General features: G+C 42.4%; 1 protein-coding gene across 7 annotated transcripts in view; it reads right to left on the bottom strand.

Moving 5' to 3' along the window:
- Positions 1 to 25632, bottom strand: part of LOC126184895 (macro domain-containing protein RSc0334-like) — a 116589-nt gene that overhangs the window by 56271 nt on the left and 34686 nt on the right. For all 7 annotated transcript variants that reach the window (XM_049927551.1, XM_049927586.1, XM_049927530.1 and 4 more), the window contains one exon: positions 6529 to 6645. In XM_049927551.1, the coding sequence (XP_049783508.1) occupies positions 6529 to 6645 (117 nt within the window). The remainder of the gene's footprint in view (positions 1 to 6528; positions 6646 to 25632) is intronic.

Raw genomic sequence — 25632 nt, 5'->3', positions numbered from 1 at the left:
ATCATCTATTTGCACCACTGGGACAAGCTCTTGCTGAACAATGTTCCAATTCATAGGAAATGGAACAAAAATGGCTCACTGACTGGTTCACCTCAAGAGAAGAACTGTCTTTTTTTCTTTCTCCAAACAACAGACATGTAATTATTGCAACCAAATTCTGGTTTCATACTTAGGTAGGGACACGGAAGGGGAAAGATCACGTCGGCTCAGTCGTAGGTAAAGCGGGTTTCGGTTTACTGTTAAAATATGAGGGAAATACAACCATTCTACAAAGGAGAATGCTTAGAAGTCGCTCATGTACTCATCCTAGAATACTACTAAAGTGTGTGCGACCTGTGCCAGATAAGACTGGCAGGGAATACAGAATATATGCAGAGAAGAGCAGCACAAATGGCCATAGCTTTGTTTAACCTGTGGGAGTGTGTCACTGAGATGTTGAAAGAACTGAACTGGCAGGCTCTTGAGAATAGACAGAAACCATCCCAAGTAAGTCTACTAACAAAGTTTCAAGAACTGGCTTTAAATGATGATTCTCAGAATATACTACATCCATCTACATATCGCACCCATAGGGATCATGAGGATAAGATTAGACTAGATTATTAATTACAGCATGCACAGAGGCATTTAAACAATCATTTTTCCTGTACTCCCTATAAGAATGAAATGGGAAAAAGCCCTAATAAACGGTATGGTAGCGCATACCCTCTGCCATGCACTTCACAGTGGTTTGCAGAGTGCAGATGTAGATGTACATACCTACATGAATAGCCACACACAGTATAGCTGATAAAGAGTGAGTTAAAACAACAACAACAACAACAACAACAACAACAACAATAATAATAATAATAACACACAGTAACTCTACTTGTAACTTATGAAACTATAAGGTTTCCTACTTTCTTGATGAACATCAACAAAAGCAAAACGAGGTTAATGGAATGTAGTCGAGTTAAGTTGAGTGATGCTCAGGGGATTAGATTAGGAAATGATACACTTAAAGTAGTAAAGGAGTTTTGCTATTTGGGGAGCAAAATAACTGATGATGGTCGAAGTAGAGAGGATATAATATGCAGACTGGCAATGGCAAGGAAAGCATTTCTGAAGAAGAAAAATTTGTTAACATCGAGTATAGATTTAAATGTCAGGAAGTCATTTCTGAAAGTATTTGTATGGAGTGTAGCCATGTATGGAAGTGAAACGTGGACAATAAATAGCTTGTACAAGAAGAGAATAGAAGCTTTCGAAATGTGGTGCTACAGAAGAATGCTGAAGATCAGATGGGTAGATCACATAACTAAGGAGGAGGTATTGAATAGAATTGGGGAGAAGAGGAGCTTGTGGCACAACTTGACTATAAGAAGGGATCGGTTGGTAGGCCATGTTCTGGGACATTGAGGGATCACCAATTTAGTATTGGAGGGCAGTGTGGAGGGTAAAAATCGTAGAGGGAGACCAAGAGACGAATACACTAAGCAGATTCAGAAGGATGTAGGCTACAGTAGATACTGGGAGATGAAGAAGCTTGCACAGAATAGAGTAGCATAGAGAGCTGCATCAAACCAGTCTCAGGACTGAAGACCACAACAACAACTACTTTCTTGCCTGCGAGAAAAAACCCGCAATTTTGAAAACTAAGAATACTACCCTTTTTCTAAAATTATTGTTTCATATGCATTTCTACTAGCTGTTTTGATAACTGTGCGTCCTGAAAGCAAATATCAGCCAAACCCATTTGCCTCTTTGTTAACACACATGTAATTATTTACTTAGTACTTCAAGCTCCTGGATGGGATTAGTTGTTCTCAGTAATTGAAAACTCTAACCAACAAACTTTTGTCTGTTAATTACTGCCAGAAGTTGACAATAAGTAATATTTTACGAATTAGGATATTATGCGTATTTACGAACTGGCAGCACGTATATTGCTTCCTTTTTAAGCAATATTAATAAAGACAAGCAAAAAAAGTGATGTTCACTGGGAAGAAAGGGAGCAACAAAAAGGAAGAGGAAGGGTGGTAAAAAGAAGAACATTGTGATGAGATTATTACAGATAACTCAGGTTAGCCATTTCACGAAAGGAAGCAATCTACAGGTGCTGTCACTGGGTAAAAACACATAATATCCTACTTTATAAAATATGACTTATTGTCAACTTCTGGCTGTAATTTCCAAAATATTTTCTAACAACTGATTTTTATATATATATATATAATAGAGGGAAACATTCCACGTGGGAAAAAATATATCTAAAAACAAAGATGATGTGACTTACCAAACGAAAGCGCTGGCACGTCGATAGACACACAAACACACACAAACATACACACAAAATTCTAGCTTTCGCAACCAACGGTTGCCTCGTCAGGAAAGAGGGAAGGAGAGGGAAAGACGAAAGGATTTGGGTTTTAAGGGAGAGGGTAAGGAGTCATTCCAATCCCGGGAGCGGAAAGACTTACCTTAGGGGGAAAAAAGGACAGGTATACACTCGCACACACACACATATCCATCCACACATATACAGACACAAGCAGACATATACAGAGGCCTTTTTAGGTGGGTGAGGGCAATGGATTGTTCAGTTTGGAACTGGTATAGGGACTGATGGAAAGAAGGGTTGCAGCCAGAGATGGGAACTTTAAGTGTGTGGCCTTTGGGGGTAATGCCAAATGTCAGACAAGCCTGAGAAAATAAAATATGCGAGCGTAATCTGGCTAGGGTGAAGGCATGTTTGCGGAGGGAATGTAAATAAAACTTAATGGGGTCGTTGTGGGGGTGTTGTGAGGGTGACATGGTATTAGAAGGTGGAAAGTGTAACACGAGGTTGAAATGAAAATGAAAATAACTGGAGAAAGTTAACTGGAGATCTGTTGTGAAAAAAGGCGAAAAAGTGTTGGTTAAAGCTGGGCTATGTTGATCCTGTGGTGAACTTGGGTTGGTAGACAACGATGTGCACAAAGGTTAAGTGGTTGTGTTGCCGCCAAAACACGTTAAAGGATGGAGAAATTCGGGAAAATTTCGAAAAAGCTGCGTGTAAATGTATTAAAAGGAGTGGTTTTGTGGTGGCGGATTATGAAAATGAGGCTAACAATTGTCTGGCGAAGAAATAATGACGTTAAAACCCGTGGGAAGCGGCTAAAAATTATCAGTGATGTGTGAAAAACGGAAATGAAAATAAAGTGAAAGTTATCAGAACTAGACGAAATGGTTGTTTAATAGGTGAAAGAGAAACGGTGGATTTTATAGCAGCGGTGGTGTTGAAAGCGGAAAAAAATTTTTTTGGTTATGGTTTGGAAGTGGGTGATGTATTGTTGAGTATATATAGGAGGGATAAAATTGTATAGTAGATTACGGTAAAAAGGAGAAGGTGAATACAAAGTGAAACTACTGGCAAAAACAAAAAGAGAAAATAAGACGACAAAAAAGATTTCGAAATGTAACAGTGACAATAACAAACATAATTGTTGGGTTCAAATTAATGATATGAATATAATAGAAGGAAACATTCCACGTGGGAAAAAATATATCTAAAAACAAAGATGATGTGACTTACCAAACGAAAGCACTGGCACGTCGATAGACACACAAACAAACACAAACATACACACAAAATTCTAGCTTTCGCAACCAACGGTTGCCTCGTCAGGAAAGAGGGAAGGAGAGGGAAAGACGAAAGGATTTGGGTTTTAAGGGACAGGGTAAGGAGTCATTCCAATCCCGGGAGCGGAAAGACTTACCTTAGGGGAAAAAAGGGCAGGTATACACTCGCACACAAACACACATATACAGACACAAGCAGACATACGTAAAGGCAAAGAGTTTGGGCAGAGATGTCAGTCGAGGCGGAAGTACAGAGGCAAAGAAGTTGTTGAAAGAGAGGTGAGGTATGAGCGGCGGCAACTTGAAATTAGCTGAGGTTGAGGCTTGGTGGATAACGAGAAGAGAGGATATACTGAAGGGCAAGTTCCCATCTCCGGAGTTCTGACAGGTTGGTGTTAGTGGGAAGTATCCAGATAACTCTGACGGTGTAACAGTGTGCCAAGATGTGCTGGCTGTGCACCAAGCCATGTTTAGCCACAGGGTGATCCTCATTATCAACAAACACTGTCAGCTTTCAGACAACACTAATTACAAAGTTTGCCAATGTAATCCCATTCCTGATGTCCAGGCGGAGCTTCAAGGGTGATCCTCAGTTTGTTGCTGGTCATTCCCACATAGAAAGCTTCACAGTGTAGGCAGGTCAGTCGGTAAATCACGTGGGTGCTTTCACACGTGGCTCTGCCTTTGATCGTGTACACCTTCCGGGTTACAGGACTGGAGTAGATGGTGGTGGGAGGGTGCATGGGACAGGTTTTACATCATGGGCGGTTACAAGGGTAGGAGCCAGAGGGTAGGGAAGGTGGTTTGGTGATTTCATAGGGATGAACCAAGAGGTTACAAAGGTTAGGTGGACGGCGGAAAGACACTCTTGGTGGAGTGTGGAGGATTTCATGAAGGATGGATCTCATTTCAGGGCAGGATTTGAGGAAGTCGTATCCCTGCTGGAGAGCCACATTCAGAGTCTGATCCAGTCCCGGAAAGTATCCTGTCACAAGTGGGGAACTTTTGGGGTTCTTCTGTGGGAGGTTCTGGGTTTGTGGGGGATGAGGAAGTGGCTCTGGTTATTTGCTTCTGTACTAGGTCGGGAGGGTAGTTGCGGGATGTGAAAGCTGTTTTCAGGTTGTTGGTGTAATGGTTCAGGGATTCAGGACTGGAGCAGATTCGTTTGCCACGAAGACCTAGGCTGTAGGGAAGGGACCGTTTGATATGGAATGGGTGGCAGCTGTCATAATGGAGGTACTGTTGCTTATTGGTGGGTTTGATGTGGACTGATGTGTGAAGCTGGCCATTGGACAGATGGAGGTCAACGTCAAGGAAAGTGACATGGGATTTGGAGTAGGACCAGGTGAATCTGATGGAACCAAAGGAGTTGAGGTTGGAGAGGAAATTAAGGAGTTCTTCTTCACTGTGAGTCCAGATCATGAAGATGTCATCAATGAATCTGTACCAAACTTTGGGTTGGCAGGCCTGGGTAACTAAGAAGGCTTCCTCTAAGCGACCCATGAATAGGTTGGGGTACGAGGGGGCCATCCTGGTACCCATGGCTGTTCCCTTTAGTTGTTGGTATGTCTGGCCTTCGAAAGTGAAGAAGTTGTGAGTCAGGATGAAGCTGGCTAAGGTAATGAGGAAAGAGGTTTTAGGTGGGGTGGCAGGTCATCGGCGTGAAAGGAAGTGCTCCACCGCAGCGAGGCCCTGGACGTGCGGAATATTTGTGTATAAGGAAGTGGCATCAATGGTTACAAGGATGGTTTCCGGGGGTAACAGGTTGGGTAAGGATTCCAGGTGTTCGAGAAAGTGGTTGGTGTCTTTGATGAAGGATGGGAGACTGCAGGTAATGGGTTGAAGGTGTTGATCTACGTAGGCACAGATACGTTCTGTGGGGGCTTGGTAACCAGCTACAATGGGGCGACCGGGATGATTGGGTTTGTGAATTATAGGAAGTAGGTAGGGGTGCGGGGTGTCGGTGGGGTCAGGAGGTTGATGGAGTCAGGTGAAAGGTTTTGTAGGGGGCCTAAGGTTCTGAGGATTCCTTGAAGCTCCGCCTGGACATCAGGAATGGGATTACATTGGCAAACATTGTATTTAGTGTTGTCTGAAAGCTGACAGTGTTTGTTGGTAATGAGGATCACCCTGTGGCTAAACATGCCTTGGTGCACGGCCAGCACATCTTGGCACACTGTTACACCGTCCAGGTTATCTGGATACTTCCCACTAACACCAACCTATCAGAACTCCGGAGATGGGAACTTGCCTTTCAATATATCCTCTCTCCCCGTTACCCACCAGGCCTCAACCTCCGCTAATTTCAAGTGGCCGCCACTTATACCTCACCTGTCATTCAACAACATCTTTGCCTCTGTACTTCTGCCTTGACTGACATCTCTGCCCAAACTCTTTGCCTTTACATGTCTGCTTGTGTCTGTATATGTGCGGATGGATATGTGTGTTTGTGTGCGAGTGTATACCTGTCCTTTTTTCTCCCCTAAGGTAAGTCTTTCCACTCTCGGGATTGGAATGACTCCTTACCCTCTCCCTTAAAACCCACATCCTTTCATCTTTCCCTCTCCTTCCCTCTTTCCTGATGAACCAACCGTGAGTTGTGAACGCTTTTATTTTGTGTGTGTTTGTGTGTCTATCAACATACCAACGCTTTCGTTTAGAGGGAAACATTCCACGTGGGGAAAATATATCTAAAAACAAAGATAATGTGACTTACCAAACGAAAGCGTTGGTATGTTGATAGACACACACACACACACACACACACACACACACACACACACACACACACACATATATATATATATATATATTTTCTCTTACCTTTAATTTGTCTTTTACAAACAGAAATTTTACTTTTACATGATTATATTTCACTACTGCAAACAAATATTTCTGACTACGCTATAGTCAAAACTTACTAACATTTTGATGGTAATTTATAGCCGCTTGTAATTTTTGCGTCACCAGCCTCACAGCCTCCAAGTCCTTTGCACTCATTCTTCAATTCTGGACCAGCTGCCCGATGAATAGCACCATCCACTACAAAAAAAAAACAAGGGAATACCAAAGTAAAGAAATGTTAAATAATCATTATAAACTACAAAGGAAAATTCAAATATGGTAATGGAAGGCCATTGGTAGACTATTAATAATGGAAGAGACAGCTGATGCCCTGAGAAATCAATAGGCACGTAAGACTGAGAATGTAAGAAGCTTTATGGCAATTCTTTCTTCAAAACTATACAGCACACACACACACACACACACACACACACACACACACACACACACACACACACCTGCATGGCAACATCATCCTGAGAGACATGCAAAGGATATCTACTGAAAATATTTAGGTAAATATTTGTCAATGAATTTAATGAAGAGTATATGCAAAGAGAGACATTTAGATTGCTCAGAGTTACTCTTGTAGTGTAGGAGAACACTTACAAAATGAATGTGCAGTTTATCAGGTTCAGAGTAATACAACTGATTATTTTTAAATAAATAGTTACTATGGATATGTGGTGTACAAATTTTATTCACATGCTTTCCCACTGATATCTACGATCACAACTGTACTCACTGCAAGCCACTATATGGCGTGTATATAGTGCACCAGAATTGATCTACCCTCACATCTCCTTTTCCTTTTGTGAATGTTGTGAGGGAAGAAATACAGTAAATAATCTTCTGCATACACCTGCTTTTATTCCAATTTTTCTTTTCTGAGTATCAAGTAAAATATAGAATGTTGATAGTAATATATTTTTGTTTTGTATAGCAGTGCATCCTCACAGACTATTAAGAATATTAACAGCAATGGTGCTTTCCACATATGGCACATTTCTTTAATATCCCCACTGAGATTTTGTGAGGATTTCTGGGATGTTCTCACACTTTACACAAGCACTTCACAATGAACATATCTCTACAGGAATCAGTCTTCCCTTTTTTCAAATTAGTCCAGCTTGATAAGGACTCCTGTTGGGCAACTCTACTGTCGTGCTAACACCTCTCCAAGAAGACTTCAGGTGGACCAGCTAGCTACTGTGGAATTCCACTGCCAGAGCTGGAATACTGCTGAGGTGGCATGGTGTGAGACCTCAGTCCGCCACAGCAGTGAGCTGAATTACCTCACGTTTTGGCACAGTACTGCACCGCCTCCGTCCCTACGTGACCAGTAGTGGGGGTTGGTCACAACAAAGCTGGGCAAATCTGCCATAAATACTCACAGTGCGGACCTAGCAGTACGATGTCTTCGAATGCTACCGACACCGAGAAATACCGGTATTTGATGCCAACAGACAGCCCAATGCAGATCACCCAGTCTTAACTACAGCCAGCTGCTGCTTCTGACAGCTGCTCCTAGACCTAACGCTGCAGGGCTTGAATTATCCAGTTGGGATCACCTCCAGAGTGACACCAACCAGCCTCTGGGCATCTCTGGTTCAGAGTCTGTGCACCAGCTCTCCTCGCTTCTGACCCACTGTCTGTCCAGTGTACACATGTTCTGCCACTGCTGACTCGTGTCCAGCTGCCTCTGATGCTTCTTGCTTCACCCATGTTCTGGCTTTTGCATGGCACGGGCATTGTGCTACCTTGTCCCTACACTTCTGCCTAGCACCATAGCCCAGCCTGCCAGCGTCTGTCACAATCAACTGGCACATTCAGTATTCGGCCACCCATGTCGTACCAGCATCTGATGCTGCACCAATGGAGAATGGTTACCACACAAGATAACTTGCTGTCTTATGCTGAGTGGAGCAGCTGCTGCCATCTTCACAACAATGTTCCTTGACACTGAGTGTAGCAGGGTCGTGCCTGACAACATTCAAGTCACCACCAACAGCACAGTACAACAGTCTCAATGAGTACAGATTGTTACTACTGAGGAAGCATTTCTGATTTGACGACTACCAACCTTGGGACTGGTAGTAACAACCCTACGTGTTACACAGCATCCTGAATTGACCATCTTGGCTTACATAGTGTCCACAACTATGCAGCAATTACATTGGTGCCATAAGTGCTGCCAGCCATTACAATGGTGTCAGGAGAATCAGTGACATTGAACAGCAAGCAGCTTCATCATCATATTGTGAATGATGGTGAGTGACAACAAATTGTTTGTTTTCTGTCCCAGTGGTTAAAACTATCTGGTCGTTTGTTTTGGAGAATGGCGTTCAGAGTTCAGTTCATGAAAGTGGACTCAGGCAATGATTTGAAGGAGTTTGGGTAGAACACTAGAGAACATGCTGATATGCACCCAATTAGCTGTGTGTACAATGTAATTTGCTGGGCATAGTACTGCTTGTGCTCAATCCTCCCAAGTGATTTGCTTCAAATACAGGAGGCCTGGACATTACACCAGTGATTGCTCACCACGTTCACGGTTGGCACTCAGGTGTAAGGATTAAGTATGTGTGTAACAATATTTTTCCTGGTACATTTTTTTTTATTGTTTGAGACACATGTTCTACAATGAGTAAACTAGGGGAACAAGGGGTTATTGCTACAGGCCTGGCTCAGTCTTTGCTAGATCAAGTACCTCAAATGAGGGCAGATGACACAGACCTGCATATTTTCTGGGTAAGAAAGGGGAGGCTGTGTTAGTATTTGTGGACAACCTGTTGACGGCTGTGAAGTTGACTTATTGGTAAGAGACAGTTGTTACATATGGTTAAGTTACACTTCATACAAGATAAGAAAGTTAATAAATGCTCAAACATTAAAAGTGTTGAGGAAAAGCTTACTGCAGCATCATAGGAGATAAAATATTTTCAGATATTAATGGGAGCAGTTCAATAATGTCACAATGGCCAGCGTGAATCCACCAAAACTTTCATGGACGGAGTAAGGGACTTGATGTCTTTTTGAGGAAAAGTGGGCATTGGGAATGAGACTGTAGGCAGAGTAGGGTGCAGGACGGGGAGGTACAGACAGAGAATAGCAAAAGGAAGGTCGAAGTTCTAAGCCCCCTGTTTAAGAAATTTTTCACCCAGGAGAATAATACAAACATACCATCATTTGACCATCTCACGGAGTCTCATATAGATGATAGTGTAATAAGCATCCCTGGCGTGGAGAAACAACGGAAAGAGATGAAAACAGATAAGTCACCAGGTCTGGATGGAATCCCAACTTGTTTTTACAAAAAGTACTCTCCGTTGTTGGCCCCTTACTTAGTTTGCATTTATCATTAATATCTCAACCAGCGAAAGTGCCAAGTGACTGGAAAGAAGCGTAGGTGACTCCTGTATATAAGAAGGGTAAAAGAACGGACCCGCATGATTACAGACCAATATCCTTAACATCGGTTTGCTGCTGAATTCTAGAATATATTCCAATTTCCTAGGGACTGAAAAGCTCATGTCCACGAAGCAGCACAGTTTTAGAAAGCATTGCATCATATATTGCGAGTTATGGACGATGGGCAACAGGTAGATTCAATATTTCTAGATTTCCGAAAAGTATTTGACATGGAACCCCACTGCAGATGTTAACAAAGGTATGTTCGTACAGAATAGGCTCCCAGATATGTGACTGGCTCAAAGACTTCTTAAATAACAGAACACAGTATGTTGTCCTCGATGACGAGCATTGACAGGGCAAACATCTGGAGCACCCCAGGGAAGTATGATAGGACTGCTGCTATTTTCTATATACACACATCAAAAAAAGTTTTGCATCACCCCAGTTCCCAGAACACCTGAAGATAGATGTTGACTGTGGATATTGCATCAGAGACACACAGTCGCTTTGATTGTTAAGGATGTCACTAAACCCACCCAAAGATGTAAACAACAATGTATGAGCAGCACCTATTAGACATAGGGGCCCTGACAGCCAATCAGTTCCAGTCATTCCACCAGGAAGGGGGTACACGGCTCGTGTTGTCTGTAGTTCAACCATGCCTAGACGGTCAATACCACAGTTCGATTGCATCAGAATTATTACTTTGTGTCAGGAAGGGCGTCTTGGAGTGGTGTTGTTCAGACATGGAAAGATACACAGAGACAGGAACTGTCGATGGCATGCTTCGGTCAGGCCGCCCAAGGACTACTACTGCAGCGGATGACTGCAACCTATGGATTATAGCTCAGAGGAACCGTAACAGTAACGCCACCATGTTGAAAAATGCTTTTCATGCAGGCAAAGGACATCATGTTATGACTCAAACTGTGCGCAATAGGCTGCATGATGCGCGACTTCACTCCCAATGTCCATGGTGAGATCATCTTTGTAACGACGACACCATGCAATGCGGTACCGATGGGCACAACAAAATGCCAAATGGACTGCTCAGGATTGGCATCACATTCTCTCAGCAATGAGTGTCGCATATGCTTTCAATCAGACAATCGTCGGAGGCGTGTTCGGAGGCAACTTGGTCACGCTGAATGCCTTAGACACAATGTCCAGTGAGTGCAGCAAAGTGGAGGTTCCCAGCTGTTTTAGGGGAGGTATTATGTGGGGCTGAGGTACGCTGGTGGTGGTCATGGAAGGCGGCGTAACGGCTGTATGATACACGAATGCCATCCTCCGACTGATAGCGCAACCATGTCGGCAGCATATTGGCGAGGCATTCGTCTACAAGGACGACAATTCGCGCCCCATCGTGCACATCTTGTGAATGACTTCCTTCAGGATAATGACATCCCTCGACTAGAGTGGCCAGCCTGTTCTCCAGACATGAACCCTATCAAACATGCCTGGGACGGATCGATAAGGGCTGTTTATGGATGACGTGACCCACCAACCACTTGAGGAGTAGGACAATTTGGACCAACAGTGCCTCGATAAACTTTTGGATAGTATGCTACGACGAATACAGGCATGCATCAATGCAAGAGGACGTGCTACTGGGTATTAGAGGTACCTTTATGTACAGCAATCCGGACCACCACCTCTGAAGGTCTTACTGTATGGTGGCACAACATGCAATGTGTGGTTTTCATGAGCAATAAAAGGGGCAGAAATGATGTTTATGTTGATCTCTATTCCAATTTTCTGTACAGGTTCCGGAACTCTCAGAACCAAGGTGATGCAAAACTTTTTTGATGTGTGTACATAAATGATCTGGTAGACAGGGTGGGCAGCAATCTGTGGTTCTTTGCTGATGATGCTGTGGTGTACAGGGAGGTGACAAAGATAAGTGACTGTAGGTTAATACAAGATGACCTAGACAAAATTTCTAGTTGGTGTGATGAATGGCAGCTGGTTCTTACTGTACAAAATAGTAAGTTAATGTGGATGAATAGGGAAAACAAACCCGTAATATTCAGATATGGCCTTAGTAGTGTCCTGCTCGACACAGTCACGTTTTTTAAATATCTGGGTGTAACTATGCTAAGAAATATGAAATGGAACAAGCATAGATTGTGGTATGGAAGGCAAATGGTCGGCTTTGGTTTATTGAAAGAATTTTAGGAAAATGTTGCATATAGGATGCTAGTGTGACCTATTCTTGAGCACTGCTTAAGTGTTTGGGATCCACACCAGGTCAGATTCACAGAAGACATCAAAGCAATTCAGAGGCGAACAGCTAGATTTGTTACCAGTAGGTTTGATCAGCAAGCAAGCATTACGAATATTCTTCAGGAGCTTAAGTGGGAATCCCTGGAGGGAAGAAGACATTCATTTTGAAGAACACTACTGGGAAAGTTCAGTGAACTGGTATTTGAAGCGGACTGCAAAATGATCCTACTACTGCCAACATACATTTTGCACAAGGACCATGAAGATAAGATATGAGAAATTAGGTCTCATACAGAGGCATATACCGTATTTACTCGAATCTAAGCCGCACTCGAATCTAAGCCGCACCTAAAAAATGAGACTCGAAATCAAGGAAAAAAAAATTTTCCCGAATCTAAGCCGCACCTGAAATTTGAGACTCAAAATTCAAGGGAGAGAAAAGTTTTAGGCCGCACCTCCAAATCGAAACAAAGTTGGTCCATTGTAATATGAGACACAATTTAGGTCGAATGAATGACGATACAGCTACAGTAGTTTGGTTCGAGTCGTAAGCTTAGCAGTTAAGCTTTACCAGGTAGCCATTGCTATGCGTCAGGCCCGTATTTATACGGATACCCTTCCTTTTTCACGTGCTTCGTCTGTTTTGAATCGACTGCTTATTTTTCTTTGATCTGACAAGTGCTTTTCTCTTTGTTATAGGTGTTACCGTCACTCTAAGCTGAAAATGCGTTGTTGTACTGTGTCATGCATTGTTTGTCGCATTCTGATAATGTGTGTTTACGAACTGTCGCCGATCGCGGCATGGCTTGCTTTTGTGCGCGCTACCGCCGCTTACGAAAAAAAAAAAAAGACTGCTATTTGTTGTTCCTTACACTGCTGCTTTCTTTGATAATGATCAACAAGAACCAAATAATAGACTGCGTATGATAGATGTTCTGAACGAGAGTTTAGCTAAAATTTTTCGCCGTTTGAAAATCGTTGCAGACGCCTCTTTTGTACATTACATTCTGCACAGAAATTAGAGTCATCTTAGATTTAAAAATCTAGTCAATTGCCGTGCTCGATTTCTGACTGTATCACTATTAGGCATAAGAATAATACGAACATAAACATGTATATTCTTCCGCGTTTGCTGTTGTCTCACACTAGTTTCGAACTTTATTAGGCAGACAGGATTTAAATGAGATAGCAGCAAACACGAAAGAATACATGGCAAAATGTTTATATTCGTATTATTCTTATGGTGAAGAGAATACTGCATGTGATTCTCAATTCATAAAAGTTCCTATTAGCAACCATCTCTTCTCACAGGTAGGAAAAAATTCAGAACGTAGAGTTGGCCATATTGACAAACATCCCAAACAGTCTTGCCAGTCGGATTTTCATAGTACATTGAAATGCTGCTACATTCGAAGATGAACAATACGGAATTTGTATTTACTTCGTTGGATAATGTATGAAAATGCAGTGGTCGAAACTCGGGGCGGAGAAAAAAAGCTCGTCTTCCACCTTTTTTTAATTTATTTACTGACTCGGAGGTTTTGGCGCCAGTATTTATCTTTGTGCTTGCAAAGCGTGACTGTGTAGCGCTACATATATTAGTGGCGGCACCTACCACCATTTTTCAGAACTTGCGCATATTTTGCACTCGATTCTAAGCCGCAGGCGGTTTTTTGGATTACAAAAACCGGAAAAAAAGTGCGGCTTAGATTCGAGTAAATACGGTAGAGTGTCGTTCTTCCTTTGCTCCATCTGAGAGTGGAATAGGAAAGGAAACATCTAGTTGTGGTACAGGGCACCCTCTGCCACACACCGTGCGGTGGCTAGCGAAGTATGCAGCATAGCTAATCATCAGGCAGCAATGGTGGACCTAGGACTGTCAAATGGCATTCCCAGTAAAGTTTAGCAAAATTGATACAAGTGGAGAGGTGAAATTTTGCTTAACTGACTTAGTGGATGGAAGAGAAGACAATGTTTTGTTAGACACAGGTGTGCAATTGTCTATGGCAAGTTTGGCTCAATGGGCAAAACGCAGTATAACCCACCGTGGCATAAGTTATGTGGAGTTATGGGGTAATGACCCATGTTTCCTGGGATTGGCGATATTGGATTTTCAGGCGGGGAGAAAGCATTTCCAGGAACGCATGGAAGTTTTCCCTCCAATTGGTGATGGTTACTGTGTGCCCTTAAGGTTGGATTGTCTGTATAAACAAGATGCTAAAACTGACCCTGGGCAACTCACAGTACAAGTCAGTGGGACAATGTTTCATCTAGGGTAAACTGTTCTCAGGACCACACTTCTCGCACATGATTAACCAATTAGGTTGCATGTAAGGCCACTAAAGACGAATACATGCAATTAAGTACTGAAACGTATGGGAAAACAGCTACAGATGAGTGTAGGAATTGATTTGTCAGTAATCCTATTATGTGTCATTGAGCCACTGAGAGAGGAGATGAATGAGACAAAACATGGTGTGTTGTAAGTGTTCAGGAAATAAACGCTGAGCAGATGGTGACTGTCAGAATAGGTAACTTTGGAACTGAAGACTTGGATTTGCCTGAGGTTTTGTTGGTTGCCAATTTAGAGATTTTAGAATATAATGATCTGGATGGAATGAATTTGGACCCTAAGCATTAGCAAGCCTCAAGTATAACTGTATTGCGGGCGAAAGTGAAACACTTAGAAAGAACACACAAATTAGCAATGGTGGAGTTGTTCTTACAGTTTGAAGAACTGTTTAATCCTCATGGGCCTTTTCCAGTGACCACAATCATACAACAGAAAACATCAACTGGGAATGAATCGGACATGAACTATAAACCATAATGTGTACATCATCATGTGCAGTCTGTGATGGAGTAGTACGTTAAGCACATGCTACAGGATGGCACTACTGAAGAAAGTACTTGTCCTTGCGGAGCACCGGTCATAATCGTATCAGAGCTTATTGTTATTGCTGTGACTACAGATAATCTTAATAATTGTATGATTATGCATACATTTCCAATCCCAGAAATAATTGAAACCTTACACAATTTGGGGCAATGCAAGTATTCTTCCACCTTGTATCTACAAAGTGGCTACCATTAGCTAGAACTGGCACCGTACGACCAACCAAAAGTTATGTTTAAGGTCTCTACGGCACACTGCCAGTATTGTCATAGACCATTTGGGTTCAAAAATGCAACAGTCACATTTCAGCATTTGTAGGATGGAGTTTTGTGAGGGCTGAATCCAAGGCAGTGTATGGTGTGTTTGGACAATATAACTGTTTTCGCGAAGGATATGGAAGAGCATGTGCTACGTGTTTAAGGAAGTATTTAAGAGGCTAACAATATAAGTGTTTATGCAAAGGACAAGGAGGAGAATGTGCTACACTTAAGGGAAGTATTTGAAAGGTTACATACAACACACCTGACACTAACTATAGAGGAGTGTCACTTTGCATTACAAGATGTGCAATATTTAGGGCAAGTGATTAATCAGTTCGGAGTACGGACAGATCATAGGTTAGTGAGAGCCATACAAGATTTTCAGGGTTAGCAAATTAATTCAATTAATTCATCCCAAAGTTTGTGGAAATAGCATGACCTCTCACTCACTTGAAAAAAGATGTGCATACCAGAATGTGAAGAAATGCTCAAAAAATTGAAAGAATTGTTGACAACTAGTATGGTATTGGTTTTTCCAAATTATGAGTGTGTGTTCATGTTGTCATGGGATGTTAGTAATCATGAGCTTGGCTGCATATTAAGCTAAGAAATAGATTGGATAAAACACATGGTTCTCTATGACTAACATTAGTTGAAAAATGCAAAGAGAAATTATTCTTCCACTGAGAAGGAAATGGTGAGCCTCATTTATGGTGTGACATACTTACGGTACTATCCACAGTGCAAAAATTTAAAGTTATCATGCATCAGATGGCATTAAAACGATTATTGGGTTCATCTAATAGGCCATCATATTGGTCAATGAGGCTAATTGAATTCCATTTGGACATAATTCATAAGCCTGGAAAGAATCATACATCTACATCTACATCTATACTCCGTGAGCCACCTTACGGTGTGTGGCGGAGGGTACTTATTGAACCACTATCTGATCCCCCCTTCCCTGTTCCATTCACGAATTGTGCGTGGGAAGAACGACTGCTTGTAAGTCTCCGTATTTGCTCTAATTTCTCGGATCTTTTCGTTGTGATCATTACGCGAGATATATGTGGGCGGTAGTAATATGTTGCCCATCTCTTCCCGGAATGTGCTCTCTCGTAATTTCGATAATAAACCTCTCCGTATTGCGTAACGCCTTTCTTGAAGTGTCCGCCACTGGAGCTTGTTCAGCATCTCCGTAACGCTCTCGCGCTGACTAAATGTCCCCATGACGAATCGCGCTGCTTTTCGCTGGATCATGTCTATCTCTTCTATTAATACAACCTGGTAAGGGTCCCATACTGATGAGCAATACTCAAGAATCGGACGAACAAGCGTTTTGTAAGCTACTTCTTTCGTCGATGAGTCACATTTTCTTAGAATTCTTCCTATGAATCTCAACCTGGCGCCTGCTTTTCCCACTATTTGTTTTATGTGATCATTCCACTTCAGATCGCTCCGGATAGTAACTCCTAAGTATTTTACGGTCGTTACCGCTTCCAATGATTTACCACCTATGGCATAATCGTACTGGAATGGATTTCTGCCCCTATGTATGCGCATTATATTACATTTATCTACGTTTAGGGAAAGCTGCCAGCTGTCGCACCATGCATTAATCCTCTGCAGGTCTTCCTGGAGTACGTACGAGTCTTCTGATGTTGCTACTTTCTTGTAGACAACCGTGTCATCTGCAAATAGCCTCACGGAGCTACCGATGTTGTCAACTAAGTCATTTATGTATATTGTAAACAATAAAGGTCCTATCACGCTTCCTTGCGGTACTCCCGAAATTACCTCTACATCTGCAGATTTTGAACCGTTAAGAATGACATGTTGTGTTCTTTCTTCTAGGAAATCCTGAATCCAATCACAAACCTGGTCCGATATTCCGTAAGCTCGTATTTTTTTCACTAAACGTAAGTGCGGAACCGTATCAAATGCCTTCCTGAAGTCCAGGAATACGGCATCAATCTGCTCGCCAGTGTCTACGGCACTGTGAATTTCTTGGGCAAATAGGGCGAGCTGAGTTTCACATGATCTCTGTTTGCGGAATCCATGTTGGTTATGATGAAGGAGATTTGTATTATCTAAGAACGTCATAATACGAGAACACAAAACATGTTCCATTATTCTACAACAGATTGACGTAAGCGAAATAGGCCTATAATTATTCGCATCTGATTTATGACCCTTCTTGAAAATGGGAACGACCTGCGCTTTCTTCCAGTCGCTAGGTACTTTACGTTCTTCCAGCGATCTACGATAAATTGCTGATAGAAAGGGGGCAAGTTCTTTAGCATAATCACTGTAGAATGTTAAGGGTATCTCGTCTGGTCCGGATGCTTTTCCGCTACTAAGTGATAGCAGTTGTTTTTCAATTCCGATATCGTTTATTTCAATATTTTCCATTTTGGCGTCCGTGCGACGGCTGAAGTCAGGGACCGTGTTACGATTTTCCGCAGTGAAACAGTTTCGGAACACTGAATTCAGTATTTCTGCCTTTCTTCGGTCGTCCTCTGTTTCGGTGCCATCGTGGTCAACGAGTGACTGAATAGGGGATTTAGATCCGCTTACCGATTTTACATATGACCAAAACTTTTTAGGGTTCTTGTTTAGATTGTTTGCCAATGTTTTATGTTCGAATTCGTTGAATGCTTCTCTCATTGCTCTCTTTACGCTCTTTTTCGCTTCGTTCAGCTTTTCCTTATCAGCTATGATTCGACTACTCTTAAACCTATGATGAAGCTTTCTTTGTTTCCGTAGTACCTTTCGTACATGATTGTTATACCACGGTGGATCTTTCCCCTCGCTTTGGACCTTAGTCGGTACGAACTTATCTAAGGCGTACTGGACGATGTTTCTGAATTTTTTCCATTTTTGTTCCACATCCTCTTCCTCAGAAATGAACGTTTGATGGTGGTCACTCAGATATTCTGCGATTTGTGCCCTATCACTCTTGTTAAGCAAATATATTTTCCTTCCTTTCTTGGCATTTCTTATTACACTTTTAGTCATTGATGCAACCACTGACTTATGATCACTGATACCCTCTTCTACATTCACGGAGTCGAAAAGTTCCGCTCTATTTGTTGCTATGAGGTCTAAAACGTTAGCTTCACGAGTTGGTTCTCTAACTATCTGCTCGAAGTAATTCTCGGACAAGGCAGTCAGGATAATGTCACAAGAGTCTCTGTCCCTGGCTCCAGTTCTGATTGTGTGACTATCCCATTCTATATCTGGTAGATTGAAGTCTCCCCCTATTACAATAGTATGATCACGAAACTTCTTCATGACGTTCTGCAGGTTCTCTCTGAGGCGCTCAACTACTACGGTTGCTGATGCAGGTGGTCTATAGAAGCATCCGACTATCATATCTGACCCACCTTTGATACTTAGCTTAACCCAGATTATTTCACATTCGCATTCGCTAATAACTTCACTGGATATTATTGAATTCTTTACTGCTATAAATACTCCTCCACCATTGGCGTTTATCCTATCCTTACGGTATATATTCCATTCTGTGTCTAGGATTTCGTTACTGTTCACTTCCGGTTTTAACCAACTTTCCATTCCTAATACTATATGCGCACTATTTCCTTCAATAAGAGATACTAATTCAGGAACCTTGCCCTGGATACTCCTGCAGTTTACCAATATTACGTTAACTTTTCCTGTTTTTGGTCTCTGAGGACGGACGTTCTTTATCAACGATGATAATGTCCTCTCTGGTAAGCCGTCAGGTATTTTATCGTTTCGCCCAAGGGGGGGTCCCTCTAACCTAAAAAACCCCCGTGTGCACGCCACACGTACTCTGCTACCCTAGTAGCTGCTTCCGGTGTGTAGTGCACGCCTGACCTGTCTAGGGGGGCCCTACAGTTCCCCACCCAATAACGGAGGTCGATGAATTTGCAACCATTATAGTCGCAGAGTCGTCTGAGCCTCTGGTTTAGACCCTCCACACGGCTCCAAACCAGAGGACCGCGATCGACTCTGGGCACTATGCTGCAGATATTAAGCTCAGCTTGCACTCCGCGTGCGATGCTGGTTGTCTTCACCAAATCAGCCAGCCGCCGGAAGGAACCAAGGATGGCCTCAGAACCCAAGCGGCAGGCGTCATTCGTTCCGACATGTGCTACTATCTGCAGCCGGTCACACCCAGTTCGTTCAATAGCTGCCGGAAGGGCCTCCTCCACATTACGGACGAGACCCCCCAGCAAGCTCACCGAGTGCACACTGGCATTCTTCCCCGACCTACCCGCTATTTTCCTGAGAGGCTCCATAACCCGCCTGACGTTGGAGCTCCCTATAACTAATAGGCCCGCCCTCTGTGACTGTCGGGACCTTGCCGGAGAATCGGCCACTGGCCCAACAGGCGAGGCATCCTGTGGTGGCTCGGAAACGATGTCATCACCACTAGGAAGCACCCCGTACCTGTTGGAAAGGGGTAAGGCAGCTGCCACGCGGCCAGATCCCACCTTCGCCTTTCGGCCAGGCACGCGCGAGCCCACCACTGTCCGCCATTCACCCTGGAGTGATGGCTGACCGGTAAGATGCTCACTGCCGGAAGACGCAGCGACATCAGGGGTTCCATGTGATTCCAAGGCCACCGAAGTAGGCATAGGTCTCACCACAGTTGCCCCAACGCCACTACGAGCCGACGCCTGCGCCTCGAGCTCGATGAGCCTAACAGACAAAGCCTCCACCTGCCCCCGAAGAGTGGCCAATTCTCCTTGCGTCCGCTCACAACAACCACAGTCCCTACACATGACTGTTTACCCTACCCTATACGGTGACAAATTCCCAAGATAATCTTCTGATGAGCTACTCTGATAATCACGAAACACTCACTGAAATACGAGACGCGAAAACTACGCTAGGTTTTCCCAGAAAAACTATTTAAAAGCTAAGCGCAGCAAATAAGTACAAAAACGCTTTATACAAACAGTACTCGCTGCTGCTGGTGCTCTCGCTCTGGCTGTCACAAGACAATAGATGGCCTCAGTAGGAAGCTGGGTGTATTGTGGAGAGAAGATCACTCTGTGACGGAGTGGTAGAAAATGCAAGTTGTTGTCAAGGACTGCAAATTATTTGCAATGTAAAGCAATGCACAAAGATGTACCATGCAAGAAAACAAAGGTCGTACTGCAAGTTGTTCTAGCTATGATGTGTGAGGAACTACTGAAAGTGTTACCAGGACATGGGGTTCGTAGAACCACATGACTGGTTGCATTCCAGTAAGCAGGATGTGGAGCAATACATGAAGAAATGTGTTCCATGTGCAGAGCATGCTGAATCGAGTTACCTGTGTATTCCATTGCAAATATTACTGGAGGGTAGTAGGCCATTTGAAATTATTATTTATTATGGCATCTTAGGTTCTTTTTCACAAACACCAGTAGGGAACTGCGACATGCTGACAACCATACACCACTTCTCATGCTACATGGTAATGGTAGCTATCCTGAATCAGAAAGCCAACAAATGGTGTGGTAACAGCTGTTCAAGTTTGGTGCTCCAAAACTGTTAGTTACAGACTGGGCATCAATTTTATGTTTGAGCTGATGTAATAGCTGTGTCATCTATTGTTCATTCGGAAGTTAAGAAAAGTGCATAGCACCCACAGTCAAACTGAAGAACAAAGTGTGTGCATTGGATAGTGGGAGAAATGTTAAGCCACTATGTAAATAGCCATTATGATAAGTGGGATACACTATTGCCATATGTGGTTGCAGCTTATAATTTACCAAAGATACACCAAAGTAAAGGCCTAGCCCCAAACACAGTAGCATATGGTCAGAAAATGGTATTACTGTTCAAGACAGGTGGAGAAGAATGGAGAGTCAGTGTGAAATTTCGCAAGCACATTGTGGAAGGTATGGAAACAGGTACAGAAAGCCAATGCAAAGGACCTCAAACACAGGACTGGACAGTGTAGTGGAATGCAAAGCTACCTGAGAACTCAGTAGGACAGTATGTAATGTTGACAAGTCTGTATACTCCAAAAGGGAGGACAAAGCAGTTGTTCATGTCATATCAGGGTCTGTATCAAGTAACTGAAATGACCTCACTAGTGAACTGTCTATCCATCCTATGGTCATACATGGTAGAGCAAACTGAGTCCGCGCAAACTATGTGCACATTTGTGTATCAAATAAGGAAGGAATTTATGGCAAAGAAAAAAAGATAGTGTGTTATGAAGTTTTGGGGGCTTTGTTACGAGAATTGTTTTTATGAAGGATTTGTTTTAATTTGTTTTTTGCACGAGATTATACCAAGCTCCAAATCATACAGATAGAGAAATATATGATGTATGGGTGATGTAGTTTTTGTGTATTTTGTTTGGAGTCTTGCTTATGTTTCTAGTTAGGGTTGAAATTTGAGGGTTCATTTTAGTTCACATGATAGTTCCAGGAGATGATGTTTGTTTACTTTGTTATGTAGTGTAAGTGGTGTATAGTTACGAATATTTTCAGATTTTAGATTTAAGTATAACATGGGGAGTGAAGTCATGCACAGTTGCATGTAGTGTAGCATTGAAGAAACTGTGGCAGTTGAGTTGTTTTGGTATGCAGTGATTCGGAAACATGTTTATTTAATCATAGGGCACAGAGGAAACAGTACTCGATAAGTAGGCTGATAGCAGAAGAGCTACAGTGATGTAAGTGAGAGAAAGTTACTATTTGCCCATCCAGAATGATCCAAAGACGGATCCCCACAAAACGTCCTTGTTACATAACCTTATTTTCAGCGGTTAGGACCTCAGTGGGTATACTCCGTATATACTCCAGTTACAGCTATCACAAATTGCTGTGAGCAAGGGTGGTCTAAATTGACAGAATGGTTAGGGCCATGGGGGAAAGAGTTCCTACTAAATGGTACAGAATGTGATATCCTGGAACTCACTTTTTGGCTTCTAGCAACAATAACAGAGACTACGGCTCTGCATCTAATATACCCACTGCACCATCTACCCGACAAAGCTTTTACGGTATATCTATTAGGAGCATCACCTTCCTGAGCAATACCTTGGATTCTGACATATCAGGTCTCTGGACGAGCTTGCATCTGTACAGACGGGGCAAATGTTTCAAAATATTCAGCAGTAATGTAATAGATATCATCACGGAGTCGTGGTGGTAGAAATCTCATCTTCAGTTACTATTGTAATCCTGATTCTCATTTGTACAGCATTTATCTGTCTACGGCAGAAAGCCATCCACCCGAATTCCCAGTCCATTACAGAACGACCGAGTGGATCACCTCCAGGACTAGAGTAGATGTCACTGTACCCCATGCGATGTGATCTGGATTACTATGAGGAAAGACCGTAGTGTGAAAGGTGTAATTAAATATGCAAAAAATTGTACAGAGTACTACGTAATATTCAAGTAATTCATATATTTAGCACCAGCCTAAGATTCAGTGAACCAAATCTTCCAAAGCTGCCTGTGAAATTCCACTGCCAAGGCCGCAATATTACTCAGGCGGCATAGTGCAACACCTCAGACTGCCAAAGCAGTGAGCTAAATTACCTCACACCTTAGCCTGATGCTATGCCGCCTCAGTCCCTACATGACCATTAGTGGGCTCTGATGATAACAAAGCTTGGCAAATCTATCATAAATGCTTGCAGCTCGGACCTAGTAATATATTGTCTTCAACTGTTATCAATGTCAAAACACATTCCACACCCACAGATGGCCCGAAATAGATCAGCCAGCCTTGACTATATACCACTGCCTCTTCCACTAGCTGATGGTCTATGGGTCGCACCTACACCTAATGCTGCTGGGTTTGAATAACTACCATCCAGCTGTGTCAACCTTTCTGGTAACATCAACCTGCTTTTGGGTATCTCCAGGGAGTAACCTGTGCACCAGCATGCCTCATTTCTGACTGTTGCCGAACCGCTGCCTGTCCAGCGTACATGCACTCTGCCACCGCAGACTTGCGTCTGCCTGCTGACTCACCCCTATGCTACTGCCTGGTGTCACAGCATCACCCGTCAGTGCCCGTCACTAGAAGCCTGCATGTTCAGTACATGGCTGGCCATGCTGTCAGCTTCTGACACAGCACCACTGGGGACTGTTTACCATGCAAGGCCACTGCATCACTGCACTTTGTTGACCAGAGAAAGTACAGCTGACATGGCAAAGTACCCCTCACTGCTGAGGGTCACATGACTTGACTGTGCTTTCGATACACCACCAACATCCATTGCATGAGAATCTCAATGAACAGAGGTAGTAACTGCTGCAGGAACATTCCTGATTTCACAACTGGGGAGGGACTGCTAATACACACACTACATATTGCACACTATCCTGAATCGATCACTCACGCTTAAATAGTACTGGCATTCTCAACATGATTACACTGTGCCAGAAGTGCTGCCAGTTATTATACTACTCTGTGAGTTTTGTCAGGATTTTATATTCTTTCTTTTTTTTGTAAGCATTAACTTACTTTGTGCTATGTATTACTAATGGTTGCACGCTATTTTATTTCTACTAAATCCACTTACAAGTTAACATTTCATGTCACCTCACCAAACTACTGTATGCAGTGAGGTCACATCAGATAACTGTTGTGGGATGAAAAAAGACCCAACAATGATCAATGGTGCAAAACCTGGCAATTGACCCTCAACTGAAATAAATGTAACAAGCAAAAAGATGATAAAACTTTATATTGTATTAATGATGAGACAACAATAAACCATTACATGCCAAGTTCTTCTGACATGGTAGCAAGCTGATGCTTCGCTACATAAGCCAGTCCAGTGTTTGGTGAAGTGAAAAGTAGTTTCAGCAGAAGTATAAATGTGAAACGATATTAATAATACACTAAGAATGAAGATCGATTTTTTGTCTCTCCTGCTTGCAGATGACAAACATTTAATTCACCCACCTGTGTAACAACCAGTTTTTTTTTCTTTGCATGCTTTTTTGGGTAGCACTGATGCAAAACCAACAGTACAGATATTCTGCGAAGTGTTTCATATTTAACTCCAAAATAAAATTTTCATATGCCAGGGTGTATACGTGGACAAGGAAAAAAAAAAGTCCTGGATTTCCCGGTTAAAAATACACTTTCTCCCGGGTGACAGTATATTTTCCCTTATCAGTCCTTTTAATGGTTATGGTTTTATACACGGGTGTACAATTTCCCGGAACTTTAGAAAACGAAACTCAGGGAAAAAGACACATTTTGGAAAAATCTTTGATGTGCAGCAACATGTACGATGCGTATTTTCGTATTACGAAAGTATACATTGGAATTCCACCAAACACCGCATGATACTTTCCGAATCATTGAAATCGAGATTTCGATGCATTTTTGTAAGCCGTTCGTAGCTCATGTCACGTGATCTCACCAGCCGATGACAGCGGATATTCAGAGCATAGGACACGTGATGTAGTCAGCCAACAGCAACATCACTGTTAAGTAGCACGAACACACAAACAGGGAAAGTTAATAGTTTAAATTAATATACATAGTGATGTTACAAGAAAAGCAAAGCTTTCACATATAATATTGGTCTCAAGCTGCAAAAGAAGCTAAGCTTTCGCATATACTGTTGATCTTTTTTGCGCGTGTTACAGTTTAAGATACATCACACAAATGTGCCAGTAAAATTTTTAATAACGACATAAATGTCTGATCTTCAGGATTCAAAATTCTTCTAAATGGCTTGCCATCAAAGAGTTGATTTTTAAATGAGAGTCAAATGCTCTGTGATTTAATAAATTCATGGTACATTCTTGCACATAGTTCAACTTACGTAAAAGGATATTTACTTTGAAAGTAACACTTTTCAAACCACTATTCACAATATTTTCCCGTGACCTGTTAGAAATAGGTTCGTTTCAGCAGTTACCAGAGAGCTCAGATAATAGGCGCACTGCGCTTGGGTAGCTATCATGACGTAGGAAGCCCGTATGTACTTATGTGTAAAACATTGAAAGATCATACATTATGTCATGAAAGAAACAAGGCATCAGAGGATACTGCAAGAGCATCCAAATTTCGTGAGCCATATTAAAATGTGCACATTTAAAGTGCATATTTGTATGTCCAGATTCCCAATGAAGTAGACCTCAACCTGATATTAAGCTTTTCAGTGTGGTTTTCGGGATGTAAATTTTCTTGGAGCACCAGTACTGTATTATATCATGTTTGGTTCTTTATTATGGCATAATGCCATACATGCTAGAAAATGAAAATGTGCACTTGAAATGCAGCGAACAGCTGAAACTAGCCAGTACTGTGAAATTAAACATTTCGTTTCAAATACATTGACTGCCTCTGCGGAAAAGGTTAACAAAGTCAAATTTCTTTAGCAAACAGACAAAAAATAACTTCATTGTTCCGCAAGGCTAT

The sequence above is a fragment of the Schistocerca cancellata genome, chromosome 1 (genome assembly GCF_023864275.1).
Source record: "Schistocerca cancellata isolate TAMUIC-IGC-003103 chromosome 1, iqSchCanc2.1, whole genome shotgun sequence".
Taxonomy (NCBI): domain Eukaryota; kingdom Metazoa; phylum Arthropoda; class Insecta; order Orthoptera; family Acrididae; genus Schistocerca; species Schistocerca cancellata.
This window is presented reverse-complemented; position numbering and strand designations above follow the sequence as displayed.